At 40.5% G+C, this 27847-nt stretch overlaps 2 protein-coding genes across 17 annotated transcripts in view; one reads left to right on the forward strand and one right to left on the reverse strand.

Annotated features, from left to right (window-relative positions):
* LRRFIP2 (LRR binding FLII interacting protein 2) overlaps nt 1–21630 on the forward strand; it is an 84787-nt gene extending 63157 nt beyond the window's left edge. For 10 of the 16 annotated variants that reach the window (XM_090050268.1, XM_090050265.1, XM_090050267.1 and 7 more), the window contains 9 exons: nt 440–532; nt 7056–7148; nt 8851–8952; nt 9199–9331; nt 14310–14359; nt 16568–16688; nt 17786–17865; nt 19215–19319; nt 20676–21630. In XM_090050268.1, coding sequence (XP_089906394.1) covers nt 440–532; nt 7056–7148; nt 8851–8952; nt 9199–9331; nt 14310–14359; nt 16568–16688; nt 17786–17865; nt 19215–19319; nt 20676–20786 — 888 coding nt within the window. In that variant the 3' untranslated portion in view covers nt 20787–21630. The remainder of the gene's footprint in view (nt 1–439; nt 533–7055; nt 7149–8850; nt 8953–9198; nt 9332–14309; nt 14360–16567; nt 16689–17785; nt 17866–19214; nt 19320–20675) is intronic. The other 6 variants (XM_090050275.1, XM_090050273.1, XM_090050281.1 and 3 more) reach the window with 2 other exon arrangements.
* Nucleotides 21138–27847, reverse strand: part of MLH1 (mutL homolog 1) — a 31586-nt gene continuing 24876 nt past the window's right edge. The window contains exons 14-19 of the mRNA XM_090050263.1: nt 26938–27046; nt 26331–26394; nt 25642–25806; nt 23863–23955; nt 23072–23185; nt 21138–22393 (exon numbers count right to left, since the gene is read on the reverse strand). Of these exons, the coding sequence (XP_089906389.1) occupies nt 22226–22393; nt 23072–23185; nt 23863–23955; nt 25642–25806; nt 26331–26394; nt 26938–27046 (713 nt within the window). The 3' untranslated portion in view covers nt 21138–22225. The remainder of the gene's footprint in view (nt 22394–23071; nt 23186–23862; nt 23956–25641; nt 25807–26330; nt 26395–26937; nt 27047–27847) is intronic.

Consider the following 27847-nt stretch of genomic DNA (forward strand, 5'->3'; position numbering starts at 1 on the left):
TCTTCAGTCACTTAGATTTTTTTCTGTCCAAAGGGTGTTAATCCAAAATTTTTCTGACACTTGCTGTGTGATGTAATGCACAGAAGCCTGATCTGGGTTCAGTAATCTGATGAAAAGGGGAAAATTTGGCTTCTTACCACCTCGTTTTCCTTGGATCATGAGGTGGGGGCAAGACACCAACCAGGTTTGTTTCTGTGTTTTTAATATTAATACCTAGCTTAGAAGGCTTTTAGTCTTCGGGCTAGTCTGGAAAATTTTTTAAGACCATGAAACTGAAGATTAGCTATTAGTCTCTTTGATTTTTTTTTTTAATCTTGCAGGAATTCAGCATCAGTACTAACATTTTCTCATCTTTGTAACCTCTTTTAACTTTATATGGAATATGTATGTAAGAAACACAAAACAAGGTTTGAGTTACTTGCATATTTGTTTTCTGTAGGAACTGGAAAGGCACAAACACATGGGCAATGTTCTGCAGCATAAGTTGGATGAACTTAAAGAAGGTCTTCGCCAGAGAGATGAACTAATAGAGGTATGTACATATTCTGAGGAGACTTTTGGAAAGATGTCAGGTTTTTTTTAGCTGGGCATAGACAGAGTATAGAAGGCTTGGGTGGTATATATGTATATGCTGTCTCCACTTTTATAAAATAGATATAAGTACCATCTCTATAATTCTTAGGAAAAAAAGTTGTCCTGACTTGGTAACAAGAATATAAGCTAGCCAGAAGAATTTTTAATTACTCTATATCAGTTTGCTGGATCTAATGGAAAATTGGAAATGTTTGTCTGAAGTTTTTAAAAGTTTTGTTTTGTTTTGCTGTAATTTAAATCTTGTTTTGAATATTTAAGTCCTTGGGCCAGTGTTCCTCTTTCTTCTGTGAGCACAGATTTAGTACTTGTATGGAAAAGTGTGTTCAGGTATTGGCATTTCTGAGGAACTGGAATTTCTACAAATATTAGTCAACCAGATTGCCCACATTCTGCAAGCTACAAATTAACTTTTTTTTCCTTTTCCTTTCCAATTTTAAAAAGACAGGTTTATACTGTTTGAATTAGGTTTGCATAATATTTGTGTATTCATTCATATATGATGCACCTGGGGAGGAAGAACCAGCACCATACCTACAGGCTGGGGAACTCCCTTCTTGTCAGTGCAGAGACAGAAAAGGATCTTGGAGTCATCATTGATGCCAAGTTGAACATGGGCTGGCAGTGTGGGGATGCAGGCAAGAAGGCCAACCACACCTTGCCATGCATCCACAGATGCATCTCAAGCAGATCCAGGGAGGTGATACTCCCCTTCCACGCAGCACTGGTCAGGCCGCAGCTGGAGTACTGTGTCCAGTTCTGGGCGCTGCACTTCAATGTGGACAACATTGAGAGGGTCCAAAGAAGGGCCACTGGCTTGATCAGGGGCAGCAGGTCAGGTCCTATGAGGAGAGGCTAAGGGACCTAAACCTGTTCAGCCACAAGAAGGTTGAGGGGGATCTAGTGGCCTGTTACGAACTACTCAGAGGGGAACAGTAGGCATCGGGGGAGTCCCTGTTCCCCCAAGCGCTACCAGGAGTGACTAGAAATAACGGTCACAAGCTGGCAGAGGGTAGATTCAGATTAGACATCAGGAGGTGCTACTTCACTGTCAGGGCGGCTAGGATCTTTAACCAACTTCCAAGGAAAGTGGTGCTGGCTCCTACCCTGGGGGTCTTTAAAACAAAGCTTGGCAATCACCTTGCTGGGGTTGTTTGACCCCAGTACTCTTTCCTGCCATGACAGGGTGTTGGACTTGATGATCTGCTCAGGTCCCTTCTGACCCTACTAACTATGAACATATCATTGTCAGAGTTGGCCTACTAGTACAAGATCATAACATCTGGCTCAACAGCACTCCACCATAGGGATCGTAATCCAGGAAACCCACTCAACTGATAAGAACCCCCACAGCCTGGGTTTCACCTTGATTGCTGCACTCTACCATCTATACTATGGCATAGCTTTAGGCTTTAGCAAAATGTAGCAATTTCTCCTTGCAGTAATCAACTCTCTTGGATCACAGTGTTCATTGATGGTGTAACCATGGTCAATGTGTATAAACCACCTTAAACTCCCTTCACTAACATCCCTATATACCCTCACCCAATGATTTACTCTGGAAATTTTAACTGCCAGTACTTGGAGTGGGGCTGCCAACATGACTCTAGATGGCGAAGCACTGGTAGACTGGGTGACTGACAGGACTCACCTTGCTCTATGACTCTAAGCAACACGGTTCCTTCTACCCAACCAGATGGAAAACTGATACCAATCCTGACCTGGCCTTCACAAGTGCAACAACCGTCCCCACTTTTCCTCCCAGAGTGGTGATTGGCAACTTCCCCCATTTATAGCATCAACCACCTTTAATTAAGCATCCAGCACTTATACAACTCACATCAAGCTTACCACCTCACCTTGGAACTTCACTAAAGCTAATGGGGGCAAATTCAGAACAGATTTTGCTAAACTTATCACCTCCCTACCTGAACCAGTCAACTCTAATGTCAATAAGACCTATGAAACACTTTGCTCTCTAATCATTCAGACTGCCAAAGGCAACATCCCTCACAGCTTTTGAAAATCCTACATTCCTGGGTGGGATAACAAATGTGATAAATTAGCCAATCAACACCAATCTGCTACCATGCCTGAAGAAACCCATGATGCTGCCACAGCAGTCCTTGATCACCTCAATAAACAGAGACAAGATAAATGGATCCAAACCACTCAAAAATAAACTTCACCAACTCGAGCAAGGAAAGCCTGGTTCACTATCAACCGCTTAACTAGCCTTTCCCCAAAAGCCAACATTTCTGTTGTTGATAAAGCACCTGGCAAATTCTCAAAACCAGACAGAAACTCCTCCTGCATGGTAAATACAAAATTGCAAAGAGGCCTGGTACTCTCCATGCAAAACCAATTTTGCATGGTAAATGCAAAATTGAAAGAGGCCTGGTACTCTCCCTCAGTAGACTCAAATCTCTGCATCAGGTTTGAACTCGAGATGATGGAGGCCATCAGCACCCTCAAGGCTGGAAAGTACTCAGGCCCAAACAATCTCCATCCAGAATCTTTCATCCAATTTAGTGATTCCATTCTCTCCTAGCTCCAATGCTTTTTCTCCCATTGTCTAAACAGCCTTAAAATCCCCCAAATCTGGTAGCATGCCAAAGTTGTCACCATCCTTAAACCACACAAACCACCAAAAGACCCAGGTAGCTATAGACTAATCAGTCTTCTCTCAGCGGGATTTATTGAACTCATGGAGAGACTTCTCTACAATTGCCTGTACCCTATCATTGATCCCCAGCTCCCAGAGGAACAGGCTGGCTTCTGTCGGGGCTGACCGGGTCTTCCACCTCACTGCAGACATCAAAGCAGCTTTTGAAGAAGGGCAGAAGTGTGGAGCAGTCTTTGTAGACTTATCAGCAGCCTATGACACAGTATGATAACAAGGCCTCACTCTGAAGCTCCTTTACAATATCCCCAGCAAACATATGGTCACTTTCTGCAAGAACTCATCTTCAACCATTACTTCACTCTTCATTTTGGAAAAGACAGATCCAACAGGTGCCCTCTGAAAAACTGTGCGCCTCAGGGATCTGTCCTAACACCCTTGCCCTTCAATATTGGCACCTCAGACTTGCACCACACAACACCCAAAAAATACATACATGCAGACAACATCACCCTAATGATCACAGGAAAAAACTTCAAGAATCTGGAGTGAGGTCTGACAAAGGACCTCACTAGAATGAGTACTCACTTTAAGAACTGGAGACTCAAACTAAACATCATGAAGACCATCAGTAGCACCTTCCACCTCGCCAAAACAACATTGAATGTCAAGTGTGGAATAAATTCCATCTCTTTCAAAAGCCATCCAAAGTACCTTGGAGTCGCCCTGGACTGCCCCTCACCTACAAGATGCACCTTACCCAACTGGCAGCCGAAGTAGAAGCTCACAACAACCTGATCTGTTTACTAGCTGGCCTCATATGGAGAGTTAACCCCACTGTACTTTGGATACCCACCTTGGCACTGGCATACTCAACAGCTGAATACTGTGTCCCAGTGTGATGCAGAAGTGCTCTCACACAAAGCCAACAGGGCCCTTAACAATAGCATGTGGCTCATATCTGGCTGCATCCACTCTACCCCTACATCACACCTCCCATTTGTCAGCAGTATTGCTCCCCCTGACATCTGCCAAAAGCAGCAATGCCTCCACTTCCTTTGCCATGCTGAACTAGACCATAAAGATAACTTGAAGGATTGGATCAAAAAAAATCTCATGAAATTCAATAAGAAGTGCAAAGTCGTGCATTTTGGACAAAACAATCCCATGCACTGGTACAGGCTGGGGTCTTACTGGCTAACTAGAAGCTCTGCAGAAACGGACCTGGGAGTTAAAGTGGACAATACGCTAAATATGAGCTAACGGTATACCCTTGTTGTGCAGAAGGAGCATTGTCAGCAGATTTAGAGAAGTGATTAGTCCCTTCTATTCAGCACTGGTGAGGCTACATCTGGAGTACCGTACCCAGGTTTGGACCCTCTGCTACAGAAAAGATGTGGACAAATTGGAGAGAGTCCAGCAGAGAGCAGTGGAAAATGGGTAGGGGGCTGAGGAATATGACTTCTGAGGGAGAGGCTGAGGAAACTGGGAGCCTTCAGCTACCTGAAGGGTGGTTCCAGAGAGGATGGAGCTAGACTGGTCTCAGCAGTGGCAGGTAACAGAACAAGGAGAAATGGCCTCAAGTTGCAGCAAGGGAAGTTTAGGTTAGATACTAGGGGAGTACTGGAACAGGCTACCCAGAGATGTTATGGACTTTCCATCCTTGGAGGTTTTTAAGACCTGGCTAGGCAAAGCCTTTGGGATGATGTAGTTTGGGATGGTCCTGCTTTGAGCAGGGGGTTGGACTAGATGACCTCCTGAGGTCCCTTCCAATCCTTATTTTCTATGATGAGGCCTATATCATCAAAGATATTTAGGTGCTGAAATTTAAAATCTGTGGGAATCTTCTTTGAGGGTTTAAGCCAAACTTCCTAGCTGTTGTTTAGACATGCTTAAAAATGTAAACATTTTTATGCAACATTTTGAAAGCTTCTTTCTCTGTTATTTTCCTTAGTGTGTCTGCTAGCTATATGGTTCTCTAAGGCTATCTTTTCAGGCCTATGAAACGCAAAAGTCTTGTAAGAGCAATCTAGCTTAGGGGTCAACAACATTTTCCAGCAGGAAGCCAAAATGACCTAGCTCAGAGCTGCTGCTACCCTGCTACTTAGCTGCAGTCCCTCTCTGCCAGAGCCCATGCCTCTTGACTTCAGGGCTGCATGGGTAGAGCTCACCTCTGTCAGACCTCTAGGCAGCTGACTGAAGTGCAGTGCAGGGTAAATCCCCTGCTGCTTAATGACACCAAAGCCCCAAGGCAGATTCAAAGGGTGTGTTTGGTTCAAATCTGGCCTGCAGGCTTTAGGTTGTCAACCCCAATCTAGATCAGGTATGGCTAGGGAGGTGATGAAGGTACTACTGGGGCTGCAGTTCTGTCATCTGAAGAACAAAGTGAAAGCGTGTGGTGTGTCCTCTGGCTAACCCAAGGGGCATTTGATTAACTTGAAGAAGCAATGTGGTATATTGGACCAAAAACTGAGGGCCAAGCCAACTCGTATATGTTCTGACTTTCTCTGACATTTACCATTAATTTTGTGAATTAGGATCTAGCTCATATATAGTTTTGTTATCATAACAAACAGGAAGAGATTGTGGGCAAGAGGGCTAAAAGAAAATTTTAGCAGACCAACCAAAAAATGCTAAAAATACTGAAGTCACATCTAGATGTACTAGTATATTATCTAAAACTGTAAGTGATAAACATTTCTTCTTAGACGCTCTTCTTCTTTCTAATTTTCAAGACACTTGCTTTTTCATTTTGTAAAGTTTGAGGTAATAAAACATACACGTACATAAAAACCATGTATATAAATATAAGTTCTTAAGCACAGTTTGTAGAGTGATTTGTATTTTGTTGGGCACATGTAATAGATTTGTTACAGATTTTTCTTATGCAGTTATTTTATAAACTAATATTGAAACCTTTATATGTTGTATTCAGTGCTTTAACGTGCAGTTTCTCGCCTTTGTAAGTTTTTCTGCTAAAAATCATCAAACTGTACAGTGTGATGATTCTAAATAGAGTACAGAAGAGTTAGACCTGTTTAGAAATACCAATGCCAGATTCTGACTACATTAATTATATTACATAAAAGAACATTTTTGTTCTCATTCTATTTGCTGTATAATAACCATCAAATTGGTTTGGTTGAGATGAGCACATTTTCTTAAAGGAATTGCAGTTAAAATATACATTTCTCACTGAAGCAAACATTAGTCTCAGTTTTCTGTAGGTAATACTTTTACTTCTGTTCAGTTTTTTTAAAGTTTCTAATGTGTGTACCTTTTGCTATTGGGGTAAATTGATGAGACTGCAAGGATAAGCAAGCAACTTGACTTGATTTGTAAACTACCTGCCTAGATGCTACAATTTAATTAAATTAGTTTTGTGGCTGTAAGCATTTTTAATGCATTGCAATAATTTATACAATTTGAAGTGAAATGTTAGTGTAATTTCATATGATAATTGTCAGTCTCTGCTGAAGAGCTACTATAAAAGTAATTATAAGGAATGTTATTATACATTTATGCCATCAAGAATGTTGCTTTCAGATAGCATTTGGAACTGCTGTGACGTGAAAAATCATATGCTCATTTAAATTCATCAGCAGTGGAAATTACATATTATATTCTCTTGCATAATATTGTAAAGTCAGTTACAATATTCTTGTACAAATCAAAAAAGGGAAAAACTAGTTTTAGCCTCAGATGCCATATCTGTTTTTAAACTTTATTCTTAAAAATCTTTTCATTCATTTTTTTTTTTTTGTACTACTAAATTTTCTTTATCTCTTACTTTTCCTTTTCTGTCTTTCTTTTATTCTTTCTTTCCTCTCATGTACTGCAGGAGAATCAACGCATGCAGCAGAAAGTAGACTGCTTAACCAGAGAGGTGTATGACCTCCAGGAGACAATTAATTGGAAAGATAAAAAAATTGGGGTATGCAATAAATATGGTGGAGAAAGGTGTATGAATTTAGAAATAAACTGGTATATATCAGTGTTCCATAGGACTTTTAATAGTCTATGGATATGAAGGCCACTTATATTTTAGCCATTTATAACTCTTTGTAGTCTGGTTATTTATGAATAAATAAAAAATCCTCACGGCAAGAAATCAATGAGTTCTGTTCCATATTAGAAGATTTCATATGTAGAGTGAGTATGACAGATACATTTACAGTTTTATGCTTTAAGAAATTGATTGTGAATACTGCATTTCCTGTATTAAGACTGGACTGTAGGATTCATCTAGCCAGTTGTCATGCCTTTTAGCCAATTCCAGTGCTTTGGGTAGATCCAGAGCTACATATACTTTGCACTATATCTAGTAGGTACCAGGTAGATTTTTTTTCCCCAAGCCTTGCCTAAAATATTTTTAAAATAAGTTTAATTAGGTTTTGAATCTTGTTTTCCCTAACAAGCAGCAAAAAACCTGGTTGATTAATAAGAATAAGTAACTATGGAATGAAAGCTGAAAGCCAAAGGGTTCCTAGAGGTCTGCTAGTATGCAGCGTTTAAATTTTACAGTCATCTTTTCAGAGCACTTATCAAGTACACGTACAAGTATGAATTCTTTTCTGCTGAAATAAATTAGCAGAATACTGTATGAAAAGTTGCACTCAGCATAGAAATTTTAAATCCAGTTTATTAAAATCCAGTTTATTAAAGCTGAAAACTGAAGCAAATACAATGTTAAGTATTTTTCTTTCATATTTGATATCAGTCTATTCCTAAACGTGTGCATGCCACAGTGTTTATTAGATAAGTTCTCTTGTAATGTAAACATATATGTTTACATTTGTGCAGTTGTCAGATTGAGAATTACTTGTTATATGTGCCATGATGAATCTGAATGGAGCATTGGAAAGCTGTCTAATCAGTTGAGCGTGGCTGATTTAGCTCTGGATTACAGCTGCAATATAGTTGAGAGAGACTATTATGTAAATGTTTTGTGTTTGGTTTTGATTCTTTTTGGATTAAAATACTGGTTAGTGTCACTTTTTTTTTTAAAAGTGTCTGTCAGTAATTGAGTGCCTGAAGTATACATGCGAATAATACATGTAGGTATTTATAAGCAGATATACAGGACAAAGACTCCTTTCTGCTCTGTGGCCCTATACAGGTTGCATTAGTATTATAGATGTGGTATTCTAACATCTGTACCTGCTGACTTTGAGAAGGGCATGGAGTAGTATGGAGAACATTGGAGTAGTTTGCCCAACTTAGCAGCATGCAAATTTTAGTAAATAATCATGCATTTGGATTGTGACATAGAAACTTCTCTTGAAGTCATAAACAAGTATTTATTAAATGTATCCAAAATGTTTGTGAAAATATGTTATCAGTAAAGATGTTCTTCTTTTGAGGGTTTTATAAGACAGTTCAGTGAATTAAATACTCTGCGGAAGAATGGTAGAATGAAGAGTGTTTGTTTTTGGCATAAATTAATAGGTGAGGGGGTTGGGTTATATTAGACTCTTGTAAAAGGTAGTCAGTAGAATTGTACAGCTTTATAATCCCCTTTCTGTTTCTTTCTTTTATTCGTCAGTTTGCATTTATTTGTATAAGAGTTCTCTCTATTGTCTATCACATGCTTTTTCTCTATCCCATTCTTTTTCTTGCTACCTGCCTGTACCCAGGCTTTAGAAAGACAGAAAGAATACTTTGACTGCATTAAGAATGAGAGAGATGAGCTCAGAGATGAGTTGACTGACATGAAGGAAACAATGAAGAAAGGAGAGGTATGTTAGTAGCAGTCATACAGTAATATAAGCACAGGAATGTGGGTTGAAACTACAGTCAACATAAGAGAAAGCATATTAGTACTCCTGTACATGCCAAAAAACTCAGCCATCAAATAAATAGTGTATTTTAGTGTTATTGTTTCAATCTGGCTGAAAACGCTTCTGGAAGTACCTTTCTATCCAATTATGTTTTAATGTTTCTTTTGTATGGGTATAGTTTTTTTGTTTGTTTGTGTTTTTCAGAAACATGGATTAGTTATAATCCCAGATGGCACTCCAAATGGTGATGTAAACCATGAACCAGTGGTTGGTGCAATAACTGTTGTATCACAAGAAGCAGCTCATGTCTTGGAAACTGCAGGAGAAGGACCACTAGGTAAACACATGCTTCACACATTTTCTTTTAAAGGTTTTAGTAGATCCTGTTTTGTCCTAAAAACCTCCAAGGATGGATATTCTACCACCTCTCTGGGTAACCTGTTCCAGTGTTTTACTACCCTCCTAGTGAGAAAATTCTTCGTAATGTCTAACCTAAACTTCCCTTGCTGCAACTTGAGATCATTGTTCCTTGTTCTGTCATCTGCCACCACTGAGAACTGTCTAGCTCCATCCAGCATAGAAATTGTAAATAATTATTAAAATCCAGTATATTAAAGCTGAAAACTGAAGCAAATACAATGTTAATTATCCTCTTCTGAACCCCCCTTCAGGTAATTAAAGGTGGCTATTAAATCCCCTCTCAGTCTTCTCTTCTCTAGACTAAATAAGCCCAGTTTCCTCAGCCTTTCCTCAGAAGTCCTCCAGTCCACTCACCATTTTTGTTGCCCTCTGCTGGACTCTCTCCAACTTGTCCACATCGTTTCTGTAGTGAGGTGCCCAAAACTGAACACAGCACTTTAGATGTGGCCTCACCAGTGCTAAGTAGAGGGGAATAATCACTTCCTTTGACCTAGTTTCATAGTGCTTGGGGTTGGATGGCACCTGTTACAGGATCTTTCAATAGTTGGGCTTACAGCAGATCACGCTCTGACGATGTTATAAATGGTCAGGCTTAGCTTTATTGATGAAACGTTAAACAAAACAAACTTAATCAATGGTGTTGTGTCCACCAGTGAGCACACACTCACTGATGTCTCACGCGCCCTAGTGACATGTGAGACTGCTGTTGTGTTCTGGCAAGGTGTTTCCAGGGTTGATTGCTGGGATCAGGTGGGTCTGGCGTCTTCCCCTCCGGCTGGCCGGGCCGAAGGTTGCTCCGAGTTCGAACCAATCCGTGACTACTTTCTGTTGGGCGCGCAAAGACCCCAAAGTTCGTAGTGCAATGTCTTTTATACCCTCAGTGATGCAGGGCGGTCTAATCGCGTGCGGCACTTCTTCATTGGCTCGGAGCGGTGACTGTCACATTACTGACAGACACTGGACTTTCCCTTGGGAAACCCCATGTGGAAAATCTCATCGCGTGATTCTTCTATACTTGCAACCCTAGAGTCTCTTATTCACTTAGCACCTGTTACATAAACACTATGCAAGCCTCTAATTGGCGTATGCGAACATGGCCACCTATTACAAAAGGTTATAACACATAACAAGTGCAAAATAATTACAGCAGCACCTAAACAGATCATCAGGTCCAACCCCCTGCCCCAGGCAGGAATGAGTGTCCCAGTCATATCACCCCAGCCAAATATCTGCCCAGCCTTCTCTTGAAGACCCCCAAGGTAGGAGAGAATACCACCTCACTTGGGAGCCCATTCTGGAGCCTAGCAGCCCTAGCTGTAAAGCAATGCCTCCTGATGTCCAGCCTGAACCTTCACTCTAACAATTTTTGGCTCTTATTCCTGGTAACCCCGGGTGGTGCCCGGGGGAACAGAGCCTGCCCCAATTCTTGCTGCCCCCCCACAGTGAGTTTGTAAATGGCTACCAGATCCCCTATCAGCCCTCTCTTGTGGAGGCTGAATAGGTTCAGGCCCTTTAGCCTCTCCTTGTAGGGCCTGCCCCACTGCCCCTTGACCATGCGACTGGCCCTCTTTTGGCCCCTGTCAATGCTAGCCACATCTCCCTCTTGAAGTGCAGCGCCCAGAACTAGATGCAGTACTCCAACTGTTGCCTGATGAATGCCACATAGAGGGGAAGGATCATCTCTCTGGCCCTGCTTGTGATGCATTTGTGGATGCATAACAAGGTACAGTCAGCCTTAATGACTGTTTCCTTGCATTGGGGACTCATGTTCATCCTGGAGTCAGCAAGGACTCCAAGATTTCTTTCTGCCACTGTGTTGACAAGAAGGGTGTTCCCCAGCCTATAGGTGTGTAGCTGCTTCTTTCTCCCTAGAAGCAGTACCTTGCACTTGCCTGCATTGAATTCCATCCTATTCTCATCCGCTTACCTCTGTAACCTGAATAGATCTAGCTGTATTCTGTCCCTCCCCTCCAGTGTGTGTACCTCGCTCCACAACTAGGTCTTGTCAGTGAATTGGGACAGTGGGCATTCCACACCCACATCCAGATAAATATGTTGAACAGTACAGGCCCCAGGACCAAGTCCTGGGGGACTCTACTACCTACATCCCTCCAGGTCGAAAATGACCCATCCACAACCACTCTCTGCATGCAACCATCTAGCCAGTTTGCCACCCATCTGATTGTGTAGGCATCAGTGCCGCAGTCACCAAGGTTTTAAACAAGAATGTGGTGACAAACCGTGTCAAAGGCCTTGAAGTCCAGGAAGGTGACATCCACCCTGACACCCTTGTCCAGGGAGTTTGTGACCTAATCATAAAAAGAAACCAGGTTAGTCAGGCAGAGCCTGCCTTCAATGAACCTATATTGGTTGCCCCTGAGCATTACCTCCCCTGCTAGGCCCTTGCAGATATGCTCCTTGATAATTTTCTCAAAGGTCTTCCCAAGGACCGAGGGTAAGACTTGACTGGCCTATAATTGCCAGGGTCCTCCTTTCTACTCTTGTTGTGATGGGGACCACATTGGCCTTTTTCCAATCCTGTGGTACCTGGCCAGTGCCCCATGAGCGCTCGTAGAGCCATGCCAGGGGCCCCACTATGACCCCTACCAATTCTCCCAGCACCCTTGGGTGAAAGCATCTGGACCTACTAATTTAAACACGTGCAGCCCTCCAAAAGTTCCCATGAGTGGCAACACTCGTACCAATGCAGCCCAGTATGCCATTAGTCTTCTTGGCAACAAGGGCACACTGCTGGCTCATACTCAGCTTATTGTCCACTGTAATTGCCAGGTCCTTTTCTGCAGAGCTGTTGCCCAGCCACTCAGTCCCCAGCTTGTACTGGTATATGGGATTGTTCCATCCTAAGTGCAGGGCTTTGCATTTGTCCTTATTGAACCTCATGAGATTTCTTTTGACCCAATTCTCCAGTTTGTCTAGGTCACTCGATTCTAGCCCTAACCTCCAGTGTATCTACTGCTCCCCTCCAGCTTGGTGTCATCTGCAAACTTGCTGAGGGTGTACTCTATGCCAGTGCTTCTCCAACTATCTCATGTGGCAGACCGGCAATTTTTTTTCCAGGGGGTCAGGGACCAGTGCCCAATTCAGCTGGTGGCAGCAACTGCGTGTAACAGTGCTACACAAATGCATGACCGGCTGGTTCTTTCTTCTTCCTCACCCTTGCACAACATGACGTCACCTGGAGTGTTGGAATGTACGAACTATGGCGCTATGACATATCAGTGTTATGCTTCTGAAAATATATTTCTTTCTTTCCTGGAATTGCTGGGGACCGGCGACCAGCTGGTCCGCAGACCACCACTTTGAGAAGCACTGCTCTATGCCATCTTCCAAGTTGCTGATGAAGACATTGAACAAAACTGGCCCCAGGACCAACCTCTGGGGGCACTCCATTTGGTACTGGCCTCCAATTAGACATCAAGCCAGTGATTACTATTCTCTGAGCTCGATGCTCCAGCTAGTTTTCTATCCACCCTATAGTCCATTCATCCAGTCATACTTCCCTAGATTGCCTGTGAGAAATGTTGTGAGAGACTGTATCCAAAGCCTTGCTAAAATCAAGGTATATCACATTCACTGGTCTTCCTGCATCCACAGAGCCAGTCATCTCATCATAGAAGGCAGTGAGGTTTATCAGGCATGACTTGCCCCTGGTGAATTCATGCTGACTCTTCCTAATCACCTCTTTCTCCCACAAGTGCTTAGAAATGGATTCCTTGAGGATCTTCTTCATGATTTTTCAGGGCCTGAGGTGAGGCTAACCTGTCTGTTGTTCCCTGGATCCTCCTCCTTTCCTTTTTTAAATATGGGCACTCTGTTTGCCCTTTTCCAGTCATCCAGGACCTGTCCTGATCGCCATAAGTTTTCAAAGATGATGGTCAGTAGCTCTGTGGTCACATCAGCCAATTCCCTCAGCACCCTCAGGTGCATCCCATCCAGCCCCATGGACTTGTATATGTTCAGCTTCTCTAAATAGTCCCTAATGTTCTTTTGCCACTGTTGGCTGCTCATCTCCTCCCCTAAGTGTGCTACCCAGTGCAGTAGTATGGGAGCTTGCCTATGAAGACTGAGGCAAAATAGGCATTGAGCTCTTCAGCCTTTTCTGCATTTTCTGTCACAAGGTTCCGTCCCCCATTCAGTAAGGGACCTACACTTTCTCTGATCTTCCCCCTTGCTACCAACATACTTTATATCCCTTGCTAGCTCAAAATCTGGTTGCACTTTGGCCTTCCTGACTCCACCCCTGCATGCCCAAACACTGCTCTTATGTTCTTTTCTAGTTATTTGTCCAAGTTTCCACTTCTTATAAGCTTCCTTTTTGTGATTTAGTTTATTGAAGAGTTCCCTGCTAAGTCAGTTAAGCATCTCTTAAAAAACATGTTATACAAGCTACATAATTCAGTTTTACATTGAATGGTGTTTTCTATCACTCAGTATAAAAGGAAGTATTCCTGTGTACTTACAGGTTATGCATAACATGCATATTGAAAAAAGTTTCTTTTCCATTATTCATAGAAATTATTGCCAATTGATCCTCAAACATCCATTAACTACTGGGAATGAGGCTTGGAGTTCTTTATTGCTGTTAAGTCTTTTATATGTTAAAGTGAGGAAAGCTACCTTTTTACTACTTACCAAAAATATGTTTGAACAGTACACTGCAGTCACTTATCATGTATTCACACTGACTTTTACTAATTAATCCACTGCAATAACCAACAGGAAATTAGGACTTACATTTCAGCATGTCCTTATATTTATAGGTTTTATGTGTGGGGAAAAAAAATTATTTTTGAGCTTAATGAAAATAAAATGTCAAACAATAAATTTCCAACTTAAACTCAGTCAGATTTCTAATTGAGCTCTAATTCTTCTAGATGTTCGGCTACGAAAACTGGCTGAAGAAAAGGAAGAACTATTGTCACAGGTAAAACTAATTTTTAAAATGAATATTCTATAAAGGCAATGTCACCTTAAAAAAAAAAAAGAAAACAGGGCATGCATATGAAAGTATTTTAGTTTGCTATCAGTGAAGTGCCTCGAACTCAGCATTAAGTTAAAAAAAACAAAACTAACATCTTTAACAAAAGTGCTGGCTATCTACCAGGAATTATCAGGCTCTTCCCCTAGAATGTCCTGATCAGCATGATCTTGATCTTGTGTAATAGTTTCTTCGAGGGTGTCTCCACTATAATTACTTCAAATAGTCCCAATTGAAAGTGTGTGTGTAAATAGGACTGACTCATTTGCAGTCTAATATTATAAAGTGTTTCTGGTCAGTGATCATCTTTCTTTCCTTTTTATGAAAGGGGGGGAGGCAAAATAGAAGTTGTCAAATTGCCTGTCTAACATAATTTGGCTTATCAAGTCCTAGGCACTCTCAAAATTTTCCTTAGTGGATCATGTGAGGGACAGCTTCTTGTGGGTAACTTTTTTTTCCAGGTTCCTGACCTGATGAAGAATGCACTGGCCAAAGTCCTGTCCCAACCATATACTTGGTCCAGTAAAACATAATTTCTCAACCTGGGGGATATGCAAGACACAGGCAGGGGTTTGCACTCTCTCTCTCTCTCTCTCTCTCACCCTTTTATCCTCTCAAAACTATAGCAAAAAAATTAAATTCCCCAGTAATAATTTGGGTTCAGCCCTCCTAGCTTTGGGCCACATCACCTCTACCCCAGGTACATACTTGAGTTTGTGCACCCCGGTGTAAAAGGTGGCAACCCTATCCACACCAGATCAGACATCTGTCATATCATGGCCTTATATACACAGTCCTTCTTCCAACATATAGCACGCATTAGTCTATAAATATAAAATCCCCTGGAAAATTGAGTGTTGGGATACTTATTAAACTTTTCAGAAGTTAGGGGGTACTTGCTATTTAAAAGGTTGAGAAACCCTGCAATAAAAGATATCACCCACAAAAAAGTTCTTTGTGTTGCAATTCTTCCAGTTCATCAACCCAAAATATTCCTGTGGTAACTACAGTTGTTTAAATGAAAAAATAACTTTACAAAATTAATTATTGGCTTTTAATGCAGTTAAAATGAAGCATTGTTGAATATGCTCTACTGCTTTAGGCAGGTCGCTTCCAGTACAGGATGCAGTGTACCAGTGACTGTGCCCCCCGAGACTGGCCACTGCTGAAGCCATTGCCAGCTTCTGCAGGCCGTCACCACCCCACTTCCCCCCCTTGCTGCTGGCATGGCTGCTGGCATCTCTGGGCGGTCCCCTGTAACTCATGTGTACTGTAGACTGTTACCCACACGTTAGTTAGTTAGCTTCTAATTTAGAGGTTCACTGACCAGTGTGGCAAACTAATGCAAAGGACACAGATCAAGCCATTTTGTCAGCCTTTTTAGCAAAATACAAAATACCTTATTTTTACTATTCAATTTAAAATTAAGTAAATTAACTCAAGCCAGATATGGGATAGAATATTAGCAATATACTTACTAAAGCTTGATCCTAAACTGGTAGGAGTATGATAGTAAAAACCAAATTCCTGTTCATGTGAGTTAAACCGCATGATCCCACAGAGCAGCAGGGGAATTCTCGGGTTAGCCATGATAGTGATTTTTGTTTCATACATTGTCCCTCTCTTCTCCATACTCTTCCCACCAAAAAAGCTATCAGTGATTCCTGTAGAACAGTGGTTTCCCAACCTCGGGTCGTGACCCAAATGAGGGTCGCAGGGGCAATGCTGGTGGCGCCTCACACAAAAGATGAACCACACCACATGCTGGGAACTCCCCCACCCCTGGCTGCCACTGCTGCCATGCTCTGCTCCCAGCAGCGGGTTATGGCAAAAAGGTTGGGAACCACTGCTGTAGAAAAACCTGGGGGGTTCTTGCACATAAGACAAAGTAGAGCAGCTTGAGAGTACTGTGTGTTGGGGAGCATCCCGGTAGCTGTTACTTAAAGGAGCAGAAAGGGGTACAACCTAAAAACAGTTTTGCTGTCCCTGTAAACATGCTATGATATTGGCCATAGCCCCTGTAAACATTTGGAAAGGTGTAAATTTTGAGGAGGTAATTCCCTATATACAGCTAAACTGTCAACTCAGTTTGAAAATCCTAATGAAGTACTTCTAGAAGCTTACCATTTAATAAAATAGCATATTTTTTTTCAGATTAGAAAGCTGAAGCTGCAGTTAGAAGAGGAACGACAGAAATACTCTAAAAGTGATGGTTCAAATCCAGATATAATAGGATTAGAGAATGGTTCTGACTTGCAGTTAATTGAAATGCAGAGTAAGTCTACCTTGGTTATATAAAGGTATTTATACTGAAAAGAACCTTTTGTTTCCTTTTTATATTTATTTAAAGAGCAAGTGTCTTACCTTGCCCTTGGTTGAGCACTTACCCAATTTGTTGAAAAAATTGTAACTTGTATAGGCTCTTTCCTTTTATTTGTTAGCTTACTTGAGTGGTCTAGTTGTTTTGAAAAGTGTTAGCAATATCAAATGCAGTATTTAAATTCTTTGTGCTTTTCCTCTCGTTGCATTCCTTGTTAGCTAATGAAAGGTTTGTATTCAGTATTTCTAGCAAGCTGTTTTTCTTAATTGACAGCTTTGTCAGGATCTAATGCAAATATTTGTAAAACTTCATTATTTAGACAATGATACAGAACATCACCATATTTAATTATTTGGCTCATGTCATTTTTTCCTTCCTTTCCTTTCCTAGAAATTTTTTTGTTTAATTTTTTGATGCTCAAAGCCAGCTTTTAAGAGCATCTCAGCAATGGCAATAGCAGCATGTAGGCCAGTAGTTCTCAACTGGGGAAGGAGAGGGGGTCCATGGCCCCCTGGGGGACCGTGAGCAGGTTTCAGGGTGTCTACCTGGCCCTGCCTGGCATGGGTTGCCTTGGTCCCCCAGGTCTGAGGCAAGTCCTAAGGAAGGGGCAGGGGCAAGCATGACCTGCTATGCCCACAACCTCTATCTTGCGGGTGGTGCTGCAGGTGGGCAGGTAAAACTCCATACTGCTGCTGCTCAGGTGGGTGGGGCCCAGGGGCTCCCTGCTGCCAACCCCTGCCTGCTGCACCCTGAGCTGTGTGCATGGTGCTGGGATGCCAGGCAGTTGCTGTGACACAGGTGGGTCATGGAGTTTTTATAGCATGTTGGCAGGGGCTCAGAAAAAGGCTGAGAACCCCTGGTATATAAAGTCTGTGTGATAAGGGTGGCTTTTTAAGTCTCCCAGAGAAGGGAATTTAAAAAGAAAATATACCCTACTGGAAGAATCCTGTATTCTCAATGAAGTAATTTTAAATGAATTTTGAATTAAAATAGAAATGGCCCATTAGAGACTTGGCCCTTTAAGAAATACGTTTCTATTTGATTTTCTGTAGGAGATGCCAACAGACAAATAAGCGAATACAAATTTAAGCTTTCAAAAGCTGAACAAGATATAACGACCATGGAACAAAATGTAAGTATATCTTACTTTAGATTTCTTTTACAAAATATTTAAGTAGGTCTAAAGGACTCATTGTGTATAATATGCTCTGTAAGTTGATTTCTTAGATTATATTAAAGCCATAGTTTTATTCTGCACCTGTTCTATGCTTCACCATACTGTCTTTGCCAGTTGTATTATGTTCAGACTAGTATTACCTTTTTTCTTGCAACTAACAGCTCTTTTTAACCAGTCACAAAAGAAAATATAGAGGTTAACATTTTGGATTCAATAATACCTGCACTGTATTTTAGAAAATAAAAAGATTTTTACTGCGTACATGTTTGTCTCAAAATAGTATCCATGCAAAAAACTACTTTAATTAATGGAGATAGTTAATTTACATGGACATGTGAGGAGGAAAAAAGCCTGAAATTCACTTTTAGAATTATCCGGTAGGTAGCTAGGTATATTTTTTAAAGAACACGGCAAAATTCTGAGTGTGAACTGGTATGTATGTTTGTTCAGTAACTTTGTAAATAATTGTTGCACGCATTATTCTGTAAGGGTAGGGACAGACATTGATCACTTAAACTGGTTTGTGTGTAGAAACTGGTTTAAAACTATAACAGATCAGATGTTCAGTGCAGATAACCCCTCCCTAATCAGGGCATCCTCCTGGGGCAGGGCCATGTCTCTCCTCAGCTCAGCCCTGATGAAGGGAAGGGAGGGCTGCTGTAGCGCCCCTCGGCTTCTACCCTGAACCTTTGCAGATATATGCCTGTGTTTTGGGGATGTCTGTGCAGTTGCACACTGATTCAGCCTAGCCAAGTTAAACTAACCTGCAAAGATTGAATCAGTTCAGGCTCAGGCTTTTTAAATGTCTGTCTTTAGCCTTTGTGACTTATTCTCCCTATGCCACACACTTGGTTTCAGTCAAATGCAACATTAGCAGGTCATAATTCTTGTATTGGAAATACAGGGAGGCAAGCATGTTTCAAAGGTGCTGTCTCCTAATTATTTTTGGCTTGTGGTCCCCCTTTATTGATCTGTTCTTTGGTTCAAGGTCCGTCTTAGTTTATGCTCTGACATGAATGCCAAATCTCATTTCTTTCAGTTTGCTTATTGTCTCTCATCTCCGTGTATTTTATCTGATTTTCTGTTTTCCAGGTCTGTTTTCAATTTCTAGCATCTTTCCCGCCAGTTCTCTTATCCCTGTCTCTTCATTGTTCTCAGTCTCTCTTCTTTCCTTTGCTGAGTAGTACAGTTAATGTAAGAACTGCCATAGAGGATAGGAAGAAGGCTAGGTCTTACGGTGAAGGATGTGCTCACTGACTGAAAAGCAGTATTCTTTACATGTGTGGTTTTATTTGGTTTTACAGATTGGAAGACTTGAAGGACAGGTTATGAGATACAAAACTGCAGCAGAGAATGCAGAAAAAGTAGAAGATGAACTAAAAGCAGAAAAAAGGAAACTTCAACGAGAGGTAATAAATTTCTTTTCATTTCAAAGGAAACTCAATCGAATCTTTATAAATAAAATTAAAAGCTTGAATATTTAATCTGTGCAGCTGTTATGGCAGTAAATGTACTTCTGAAAGAGGGTAAGGAATAAAAATGGCTGTTTATGTATGATATTTTGCATAAACCTTTCATTAGTCATCTGTGAGTGCTTCATTATATTCCAAGACCAGTTCCTTTCTGACTGCAGCTGGCAAGATGTTCTGCAGGCCATGAATAATGGTAATTGTCTTGGCTCACAACATTCTTGTTTTTCAGCAGTTTCTCCTCCTTTTATTTTTTTTCTCTAAGTCTTAGGAAGTTCTAACAAATTGTATCAGCGTTGATTTCTTGAGCAGGTTTTGTCTATTTACATTGTGGCCATCTTTACTTCTTGGCTATCAAATCACAACTGTGCAGATCATTGGGAGAAACTTTCTTGTCCTCAGTGCACTGATAACCTATCTTCTGGTTGGTTTGTTTCTTCAATTCATGTGTGCTAGTGCAGCATCAAGATTATTTGAACTGAGGTTTTGAAACCCTTTCCCTTGTAGGGACCAGGCTTTACCTCCTTTTGTGTGCAGTTTGTTCCCAAGCTAGAGCATGTTACTTGTTGTGTTACATCTGTTAAATTTCGTCTACTTTCAGGCTAAAAACAGATGTTAGATTTCTTTTGAGACAGCCTTTTATTCTTGGATCCTGTGGGTGTACCCTGTCCCACTTTTAAGTACCTGTTAAATAAATCATAATACATCTATTTTTTACTCCAATGGACCTCAAATATCTGAGCTTCAGTTGTAGGTTGTATCACTTGTTTGTAACACGTTGTTACAGGTTTTTTGAAGCATGATGGGAAGGTTTCCTAGTAGCTTCAGAAAGCTGCTGGACTGTTTCATGCCATGTTACACAAATACAAGTTTACTATTGCCAGGTATCCAGGTTTTAGCTGTGTTGGTCTAGAGGCTAAGGAAATTAGAACTCGTGGCAGAGGTGATATCTTTTATTAGACCAACTAGATATTTGCAAAATTGTCTCCCAAAAACCAAGACTAGGGTGAGATGTCATTCAGGAACATTAGGTCCTGGAATGACTGAGTCCTCACACTCTCTTCCTGTTTCAGAGAAATCTTATTTTCCAGCTCAGGAAGCCACAAACAGCCTAATTTTAAAGCAAATTTCATTTAGACTCTTAAGCATTTCTAAGTTATAGGAAAGCCTTTAAAAAATAAAGTTAAGAGGAAATAAGGTCATGATCCTAACATCAAAGCTCCTTTTAGAATTTTAATTCCTGTTATTCACAAGACGGCACTCTAAAACTGAATGAAACATTTGTTTCCATTTTAGTTAAGGACAGCACTGGATAAGATGGAAGAGATGGAGATGACCAATAGCCACTTGATGAAACGGTTGGAGAAGATGAAGGCTAATAGGACTGCTCTTCTAGCTCAACAGTAGAGAAGACTTCTTTTTTAAATGTGCACTGCTCCTTGAAATAACTAGCCCTTAGTTTGTTTTTAATACAGACTTTCATTGGCACAAACTTTTGAACACTGAACTGTTCAGTGATATTTTAGTTTCCTAATTAAGTGGCATACTTTGTAACTTATGAGAGAATGAAAAATAGTTCCAGTTCCCCTGTGAATGATGGTGATTTTGTTTTCTTTACCAGTTTGACTTTAAAGTCATCTGGAGCACAATGCTGTATGATTGACTTATTGCTAGAAAATATGTTTTCACAACTGTGGAATCAAGTTTACTCACAATCCTTATTTCAGCTGCTTTAAATGATGCTTGGAGACAACTGCATGACTTCAAGAGGACATGTTTATTAAACTAACAAATATATTTGCTCAAGACATCACACAGCACAAGTGCCTTCTATATGGTGCAATTTAGACTTCAGTTATGTTAGATTGTCAAAATAACCTTTGAAATCAGATAACTTTTATTTTAAGATACATTTTGGGCTCTCTGTTCACTAAACTTTATACATTTTGATGGAAAGATGCATTTTTGTATAATATTTAAATTTATAAGAAAAAAAAATAGGGACTGTATATAAAACTTGCTTTTTTGCATGGGTGATGGTACAGTTGTGTTCCAGATTTTTGTCAAATATAAGCCCTGAAATTCTTGATATAACAGGAGGGACATCAAACTCTACAACAGTTCTTTTGCTGTACATTGTAAAACTGTATCATCTGCTGCTTAAGTGTGGATTTAAATTTTAGGGTGGGAGGAGGGTTTGAAAGATGTGGCTGATGAACTTATTAAATGGACACTTTACTGACCAGAATAAGTGTTTCGCATCTTCCTTTAAATTCTAAACTTGTTCCTAGAGTCTATGCATTCTAAATTCAGTCATCACAAAATAAGAATAAGTGCTGCTGTTTCATACCTTAATCTTTTTGAAGGTTTTGAAACAGCACACTTTACTTTTGGGTTTGTTTTTACATTTGGGCTAAATAGTTTTCCCCCTCCCCCCTTCAAAGGCAGCATCTGTAACTAAAAAAAGTTTGAGTGTAGCAGTAGCTATCATAGATTAACTCCTGAAGTTCTAGCAATCTTGTATATAATGTATAGCTACTTGGCTAACGAATGACTCGTTCTTTCTCTAGTTAGATCCAAGCCAACTCTTGCCTCCTGATTACTTCTAAGATTGAGAGTTAGAGATTTATTATACAGTGACTCTTCTTTGTTCCTTTAGGATGAAAATAATTTGCTCTAATTTTGGGAGATGACAATTGTAGTACTGAAGCGTCTGTTAAAGTTAGTTTAAAAAATAAAGCTATGTTCAAACTAAGGTGTAAAATTTACCCATACTACTTATAAAGCTTTTGGGAGAGTTCAGCTTTATCTCCTGCTAAGAAAAAATAGGCTATAAAATAATCCCTTCAACATCTCTCAAAAACTCTATATAGGTCTGGTAGATTAGCAAGCTGCAAAATGTTGCCATCTTCTGTGAAGTGTTTAGGAGGTAAAAGATGGGTCCTTAAAGCTTTGTAAACAATATGTTCCACAGTCCATTTCCATGTTTTTGAACCTGAATCAAGGTCTTCATTCTGAAAGAAATTAAAGACAGAACTATTACATTTTTTGCCAAAAATCTATACTTGTAAAGCTTGTTTTTTTCAAAAACTAATTTTTTCTGGTTATTAAAGAGACCTAATTTTATTCTTCAGTATTAGCTCATATAGGAAGGTAAGTGAGTAATTAGAATACTGTGACCTACAACAACTCACCACCCAGTTCTAAAATACTTGGGAGAGGGCATCAGAGCTTGAACATTATTAAAAAGCTTCCTGAAAGCAGTTGGGTGTAAAAACTGGTAGCTAGAGGTAACCCATACTTTTTCCTGGCCAAGCCTTAATGTTTTAGTAGAAGATAAAGTTTAATGCATATTACTCTTGCTTGCACAGCTCAGGATGTGAACTCACATAGTAGCTTACTAAATTCCAATGTGTTTTCCAAAGAAGTTAGCTAAGCATGCAAAAACCTCTCCAAACAACTTCTATGGAGTCATTAATCCAAGGCATGCTTCCAAAAATGTTCAAGTCTTCACCTTTTTGTTTTCTTTGGAAACATCCATTCTTTCAATACTCTGCTGGAAATATTTCTCAGTCCATCTGATTCTAAAGTCTAGAGGTGGAAGCCTTTTTTTTTAAAAATAGGTTTATCATTTAATACTTATTACTTGTTCCTGTAACTAAATTACGTGCTGTTACACCATGTTACTGTACCTGTGAACTAGTTAAGTTAGATTCATCCAGCATATATTGCTTTCTAATGGAGTAAAACATGGCTAACTCTTTGCTGAGACTTTCAAAACATTCTCTCTCTTCATCCCAGTTTACCTGTCACAAGAGAAAATAAGAGCTATTCAAATTATATAAGAGCTAGAATGCTACTTTGCAAGAACATTGCTGGCCCTTACCAAAGAGCAAAATTAAAAGGGTCCTAACTGTTCATTAAAAATCATCAAAATAAACTGCTGTTAGCACCATGTGGTGCTACAAAATTAGGATATATAAAAAAGCAAGGATAAGCACACTTCATATGAAAATAAGCTCCACAGATAATCTTGATGTGTTTTTTGCACTGTGCTTTTAGCTATCTGTGGCTTAACAGGTAAGTTTTTTTCCTTTTGGAAAATAAATGCATCCTTAAACCCATTTATGCCACTAGAACACGAAGGTTTGGAATAATTCCACCACAGCATGGAGTCAAGTATATTTACAAAAGGCTTTTTCTTTTCTTCTTGAAAGAAGAAATGGTTTGACACCAGAACAATGCAAAAGAAATTACCACTTCTATCTAAACAGGGTTTGCTACTCCCAGACTTTCTTAAATCCACTCTTCCTTCCACATCAACTTTTGCCAAGTTTCTTATGGGTTGCATTATTTTGTTCCTTCTTATTAGTCAGGATTTCAGAGTACATCTATAAATGCCACTTCTTGATCAGTGGCAAAGGAAAGCAGCAGCAGTATCTTCAAGTAATTAGCTTTAGTTAAATGTTGAAAAGCAACATACCTCTGTAGCCAAACGAAGGATAAACATAGGTAATCCCTCCAAGGGGGGAACATAGTTGTCTATGAGGAGTGGCAGTCCAGTAAGGTTTCCTACCTGCAAACATAACATGACCAAGCAGTCAATAAGGATGCGGATTTCCTGCATCAGCTGTCAGTTTTTTCAGAAATCTCACAAAGTTCAACAAGGACAAGTATAAAGTCCTGCACTTGGACAGCAGAATCCCATACACCAGTACAGGCTGGGGGCGGACTGGCTAAGCAGCAGCTCTGCAGAAAAGGACAGGTTATAGCAGACAGTAAGACGGATACAAGTCAGCAGTGTGCCCTTGTTGCCAAGAAAACTAACAGCATGCTGGGCTGGATTAGTAGGAGTGTTGCCAGCGGATCGAAGGAGGTGATTATTTCCCTCTGTTCTGCACTAGTGAGGCCACACCTAGAGTATGTCCAGTTTTGGGTCCACCACTACAGAAAGGATGTGGACAAGTTGGAAAGAGTCCAGCAGAGAGCAGTGAAAATGGTTTGGACTGGGGCATATGACTTATGAGGGAACTGGATTTATTTAGTGTGCAGAAGAGAAGACTGATGGGGGATTTAATAGCAGCCTTTAACTACCTGAATGGTGGTTCCAAAGAGGATGGAGTTAGACTGTTCTCAGTGGTGACAGATGACAGAACAAAGAGCAATGATTTCAAGTTGCAGCAAGGGAAGTTTAGGTTGGAGATGAAAAAAAAGGTCTCATTAGGAGGGTGGTGAAGCACTGGAACAAGTTACCTAGAGGTGGTAGAATCTCCATCCTTGGAAGTTTTTAAGGCTCATCTTGACAAAGCCCTTGCTCAAGTGATGTAGTTGGGGATGGTCCTGCTTTGAGCAGGGGGTTGGACTAGATGACATCCTGAGGTCCTTTCCAACCCTAGCTTTCTACGATTTATCACAGGGTAAGAGGGTATAGCTGACAAGGCACAAGTTAAATACGGATAGAGTTGCACAGAAAATTGTACCCATGCCCTACATGCTTGAGAAGTCCAGTCTTCTAACAAATGTATCAGAATGACTTGGGTAACCCTAGAGGTATCTAAAAATCTACCCTGAATTACTCAGACCAAAGGAGCTAGGACTTACATGGGAGGTGAACACATAGCAGTCTCCGCTTATCATGCCTTAACCCCTTTCAAAGCATGCCTGAAAGACTGGCAGAAGACACTATCCTTTATCTAGCTCTCTGCCTAGAGGGATTTCATTTCTTACCTCCAGCCACCCACAATGTTTTGATTCCCAAATTCAAGATTACTCTGGCGTTTTCAATTGCTTTTTGAAACTCTTCCACTTCGCACAGAATAAATCAACAGATTACTTGCACCAAACTCCAGCCTGACAATTATAGCACTCACTAGGGACTAGGATATTAGTGCTCCAGTCCTTGCTCTATGGGATTTCTCATTCAATGAGTTTAATGCAGACTACCGTCAGTTGTATTTTTTAATAAATATGGAGCCCTGATCACTCTCAAAGTGAGCGGAAGAAGCTTCAGGTGATAGGTCCTCCCTACTGACTTCAGGCAACATGCTGGGTGTTTCAGAGCCCATTCTGCCTAACCTCACACCCTGTACAGGAAAGCACTTAGAGGCGCCTGGAAGTTGTGCTTTGCCACACTTAACTATATACATCAATTTGGAACTATTCTTAAAGTAAGTCTGCATGCAGTTTTAAAAACAAAAATCATGTGACCAACACCTAGAATTACCTACATAACTGCTGCAATAGAAGCATAAGCAAGAGTCACCTCATCAATTTCAAGAGAGAAGTAATCTCTCAGCATTTCAGTCTTCTTCTTTAAAAACTCAACAATGTACTCTGCAAGTCCTTCTTTTGGGCCATCCTCTTCTGTCCAGCCACTTTCAGGGTTCTCTAAAGCAAGCATCGCTAGCTCATACAGTGGTGCTGGTTCCTTTAAAAATCCAAAGACAACACAAATATTACCCAGGCAGCTCAAATCTTTAATATAAAAGTGATCCTTAACTGCACATTTCCCATTATAATTTTTTGTGCAGCGAAATTTTGCTGCTTCTCCTAGTAAACAGAATATGCTCCTCTTACCACTCTATAAAGCCTATGGCATGGTGGCTAAAAGTTGAGACCTTCCCAATATAATTCTGCTGAAGAACGGACAGAGCAGGTAGATTAGGCAGCAAAGTGGCTGAAGGACTAGAATCTTATGGTAAGAATGAAACCACCAATGTCAGAACTTGCAACAGGTGTGGAATTCATATCAGCTACGCTATGCTGATGTAAAGGAAATTAAATGTAATGCCAGTACTCATCAAAATTTGACCTTCCCACCCACAGCCTGATGTGACCTACTCTGCATAAATTAAAAAAAAATCCATATTTCAGAATAATACAAGATCATAAACTGGTAACAGAGTACTCTCTCCAAAAAACGACATAAGGTTTGAAGAAGTTTATACTTACTGACAATCTTAAAACTCCAAAATTTGCGAAGTCAAAAACTAGTATCTGGTAGAAGAGCTCTTCACTACATTGAAAGAAAAAAAAATGAATTTATTATGGAAAGGTCCATATCAGTCAAGTCTGTCACATACATGGTCTCTGCTTTATAATGGCAGACCCCCTGAACAAAGCAGTACTCAGAAGACAAGACAGATATTGTGGAAAACTATAAAAATGGCTTTTCCTTTAATGATGTTACGATTTTAGCTATATGATTTTCACTGTTGTGCCTAACTACCACAAATATGCATATAGTAAAGAAACTAAAACAACATGTTACTGGCAAGTACCTTACATGAAAGGTACAGGAAGGTGTGAGGCTGAGGCAAGCTCTTTGCCACCTCAGGCTCTGTAAAACTCAGCATACAAGGACTTCTTAATTATGGTTCAACCCCCAAATTTCAGGATCTGCATAGAACATTTAAGTCACCTTAATTCGGGGCCCTTTACTGGGCCTATTTGAATGCCCAGTAAATCACCACATTGCCATTGTTTTATCTCAGTTCTATAATCAATCTCAAGTTCATTGGCTAGTTCAACTGCCACTTCTAATAACCTGTTCGTTTACCTGAGTTTTGTGGTATTCAGAAGATACAGTTTTGTCTGGTATTGTGCCAAGGCCCACTGAGGGCTAACGCAGCCAACAAATGAGTGATCCCGTAGCATCTCCTGAAGACCTGGAATAATACACCAAACATGAGAATGTGCACATCACTCCTCCTCTCTCCCTTCCCCTCTCTCAAATGCACATAAAATCATGTTCAGTATCTTGATTTTTATGGAAATCCTAAACTAGTACCCCAGTCATTTCTGTACCTCTTCTTCCAAAATACAGTAAAGGCTGTGTTATCCGGCATCCTGGGGAATGGGGAGTGCCAGTTAATCAAATATGTCAGTTATCCGAGAGATGTCTTTGCCTGTTCCGGCTGCTGCCCCTCTAGCTGCATCTGGCACACCAGGGCTTTCACTCCCCAGCGTCAGTGTGCCAGGGGACATGAAGGGGGGTGCCGTACAGGCTGCTTTGCCCTGGGCCACGGTCCAAAGTCGGTGAAGTGGGACTCAGTGAAACCAGAAGTGCCATGGTGGGACTTCCAGTTTCACTTCTGCCGCATCAATCGGCATGCGGGTTAATAGAGCATTCCGGATGGTAAAGTGCTGAATATAACATAGCTTTTACTGTAACTAAATATTAACAATTATCTAGAAATTCTGAATGAATTTATGTTGTGAATTAATACTTGCTGAAAACTTAGAATGGAAAAAAAGCCGCCTATGTCTTGCTTTTTGTTTAGAAATGCAGTTAGTCTTTTGGACTAAGATCAAATATAGCCTAAGATCAAGTGTACAGGCTTACTAAAGTTTAAAACAACCCTAGGGTTTCAGACAGGCAGCTCAGCTCCCCTGTCTTGAAGTGAAAATTGCTTGTTTGGAAATTGGCCTCATCCCTTCATAAAGTTTTACACAAACTTTGATCAGCC

This window comes from Crocodylus siamensis, chromosome 5 (assembly GCF_052110815.1).
Source record: "Crocodylus siamensis isolate JL-2025a chromosome 5, ASM5211081v1, whole genome shotgun sequence".
Classification (NCBI taxonomy): domain Eukaryota; kingdom Metazoa; phylum Chordata; order Crocodylia; family Crocodylidae; genus Crocodylus; species Crocodylus siamensis.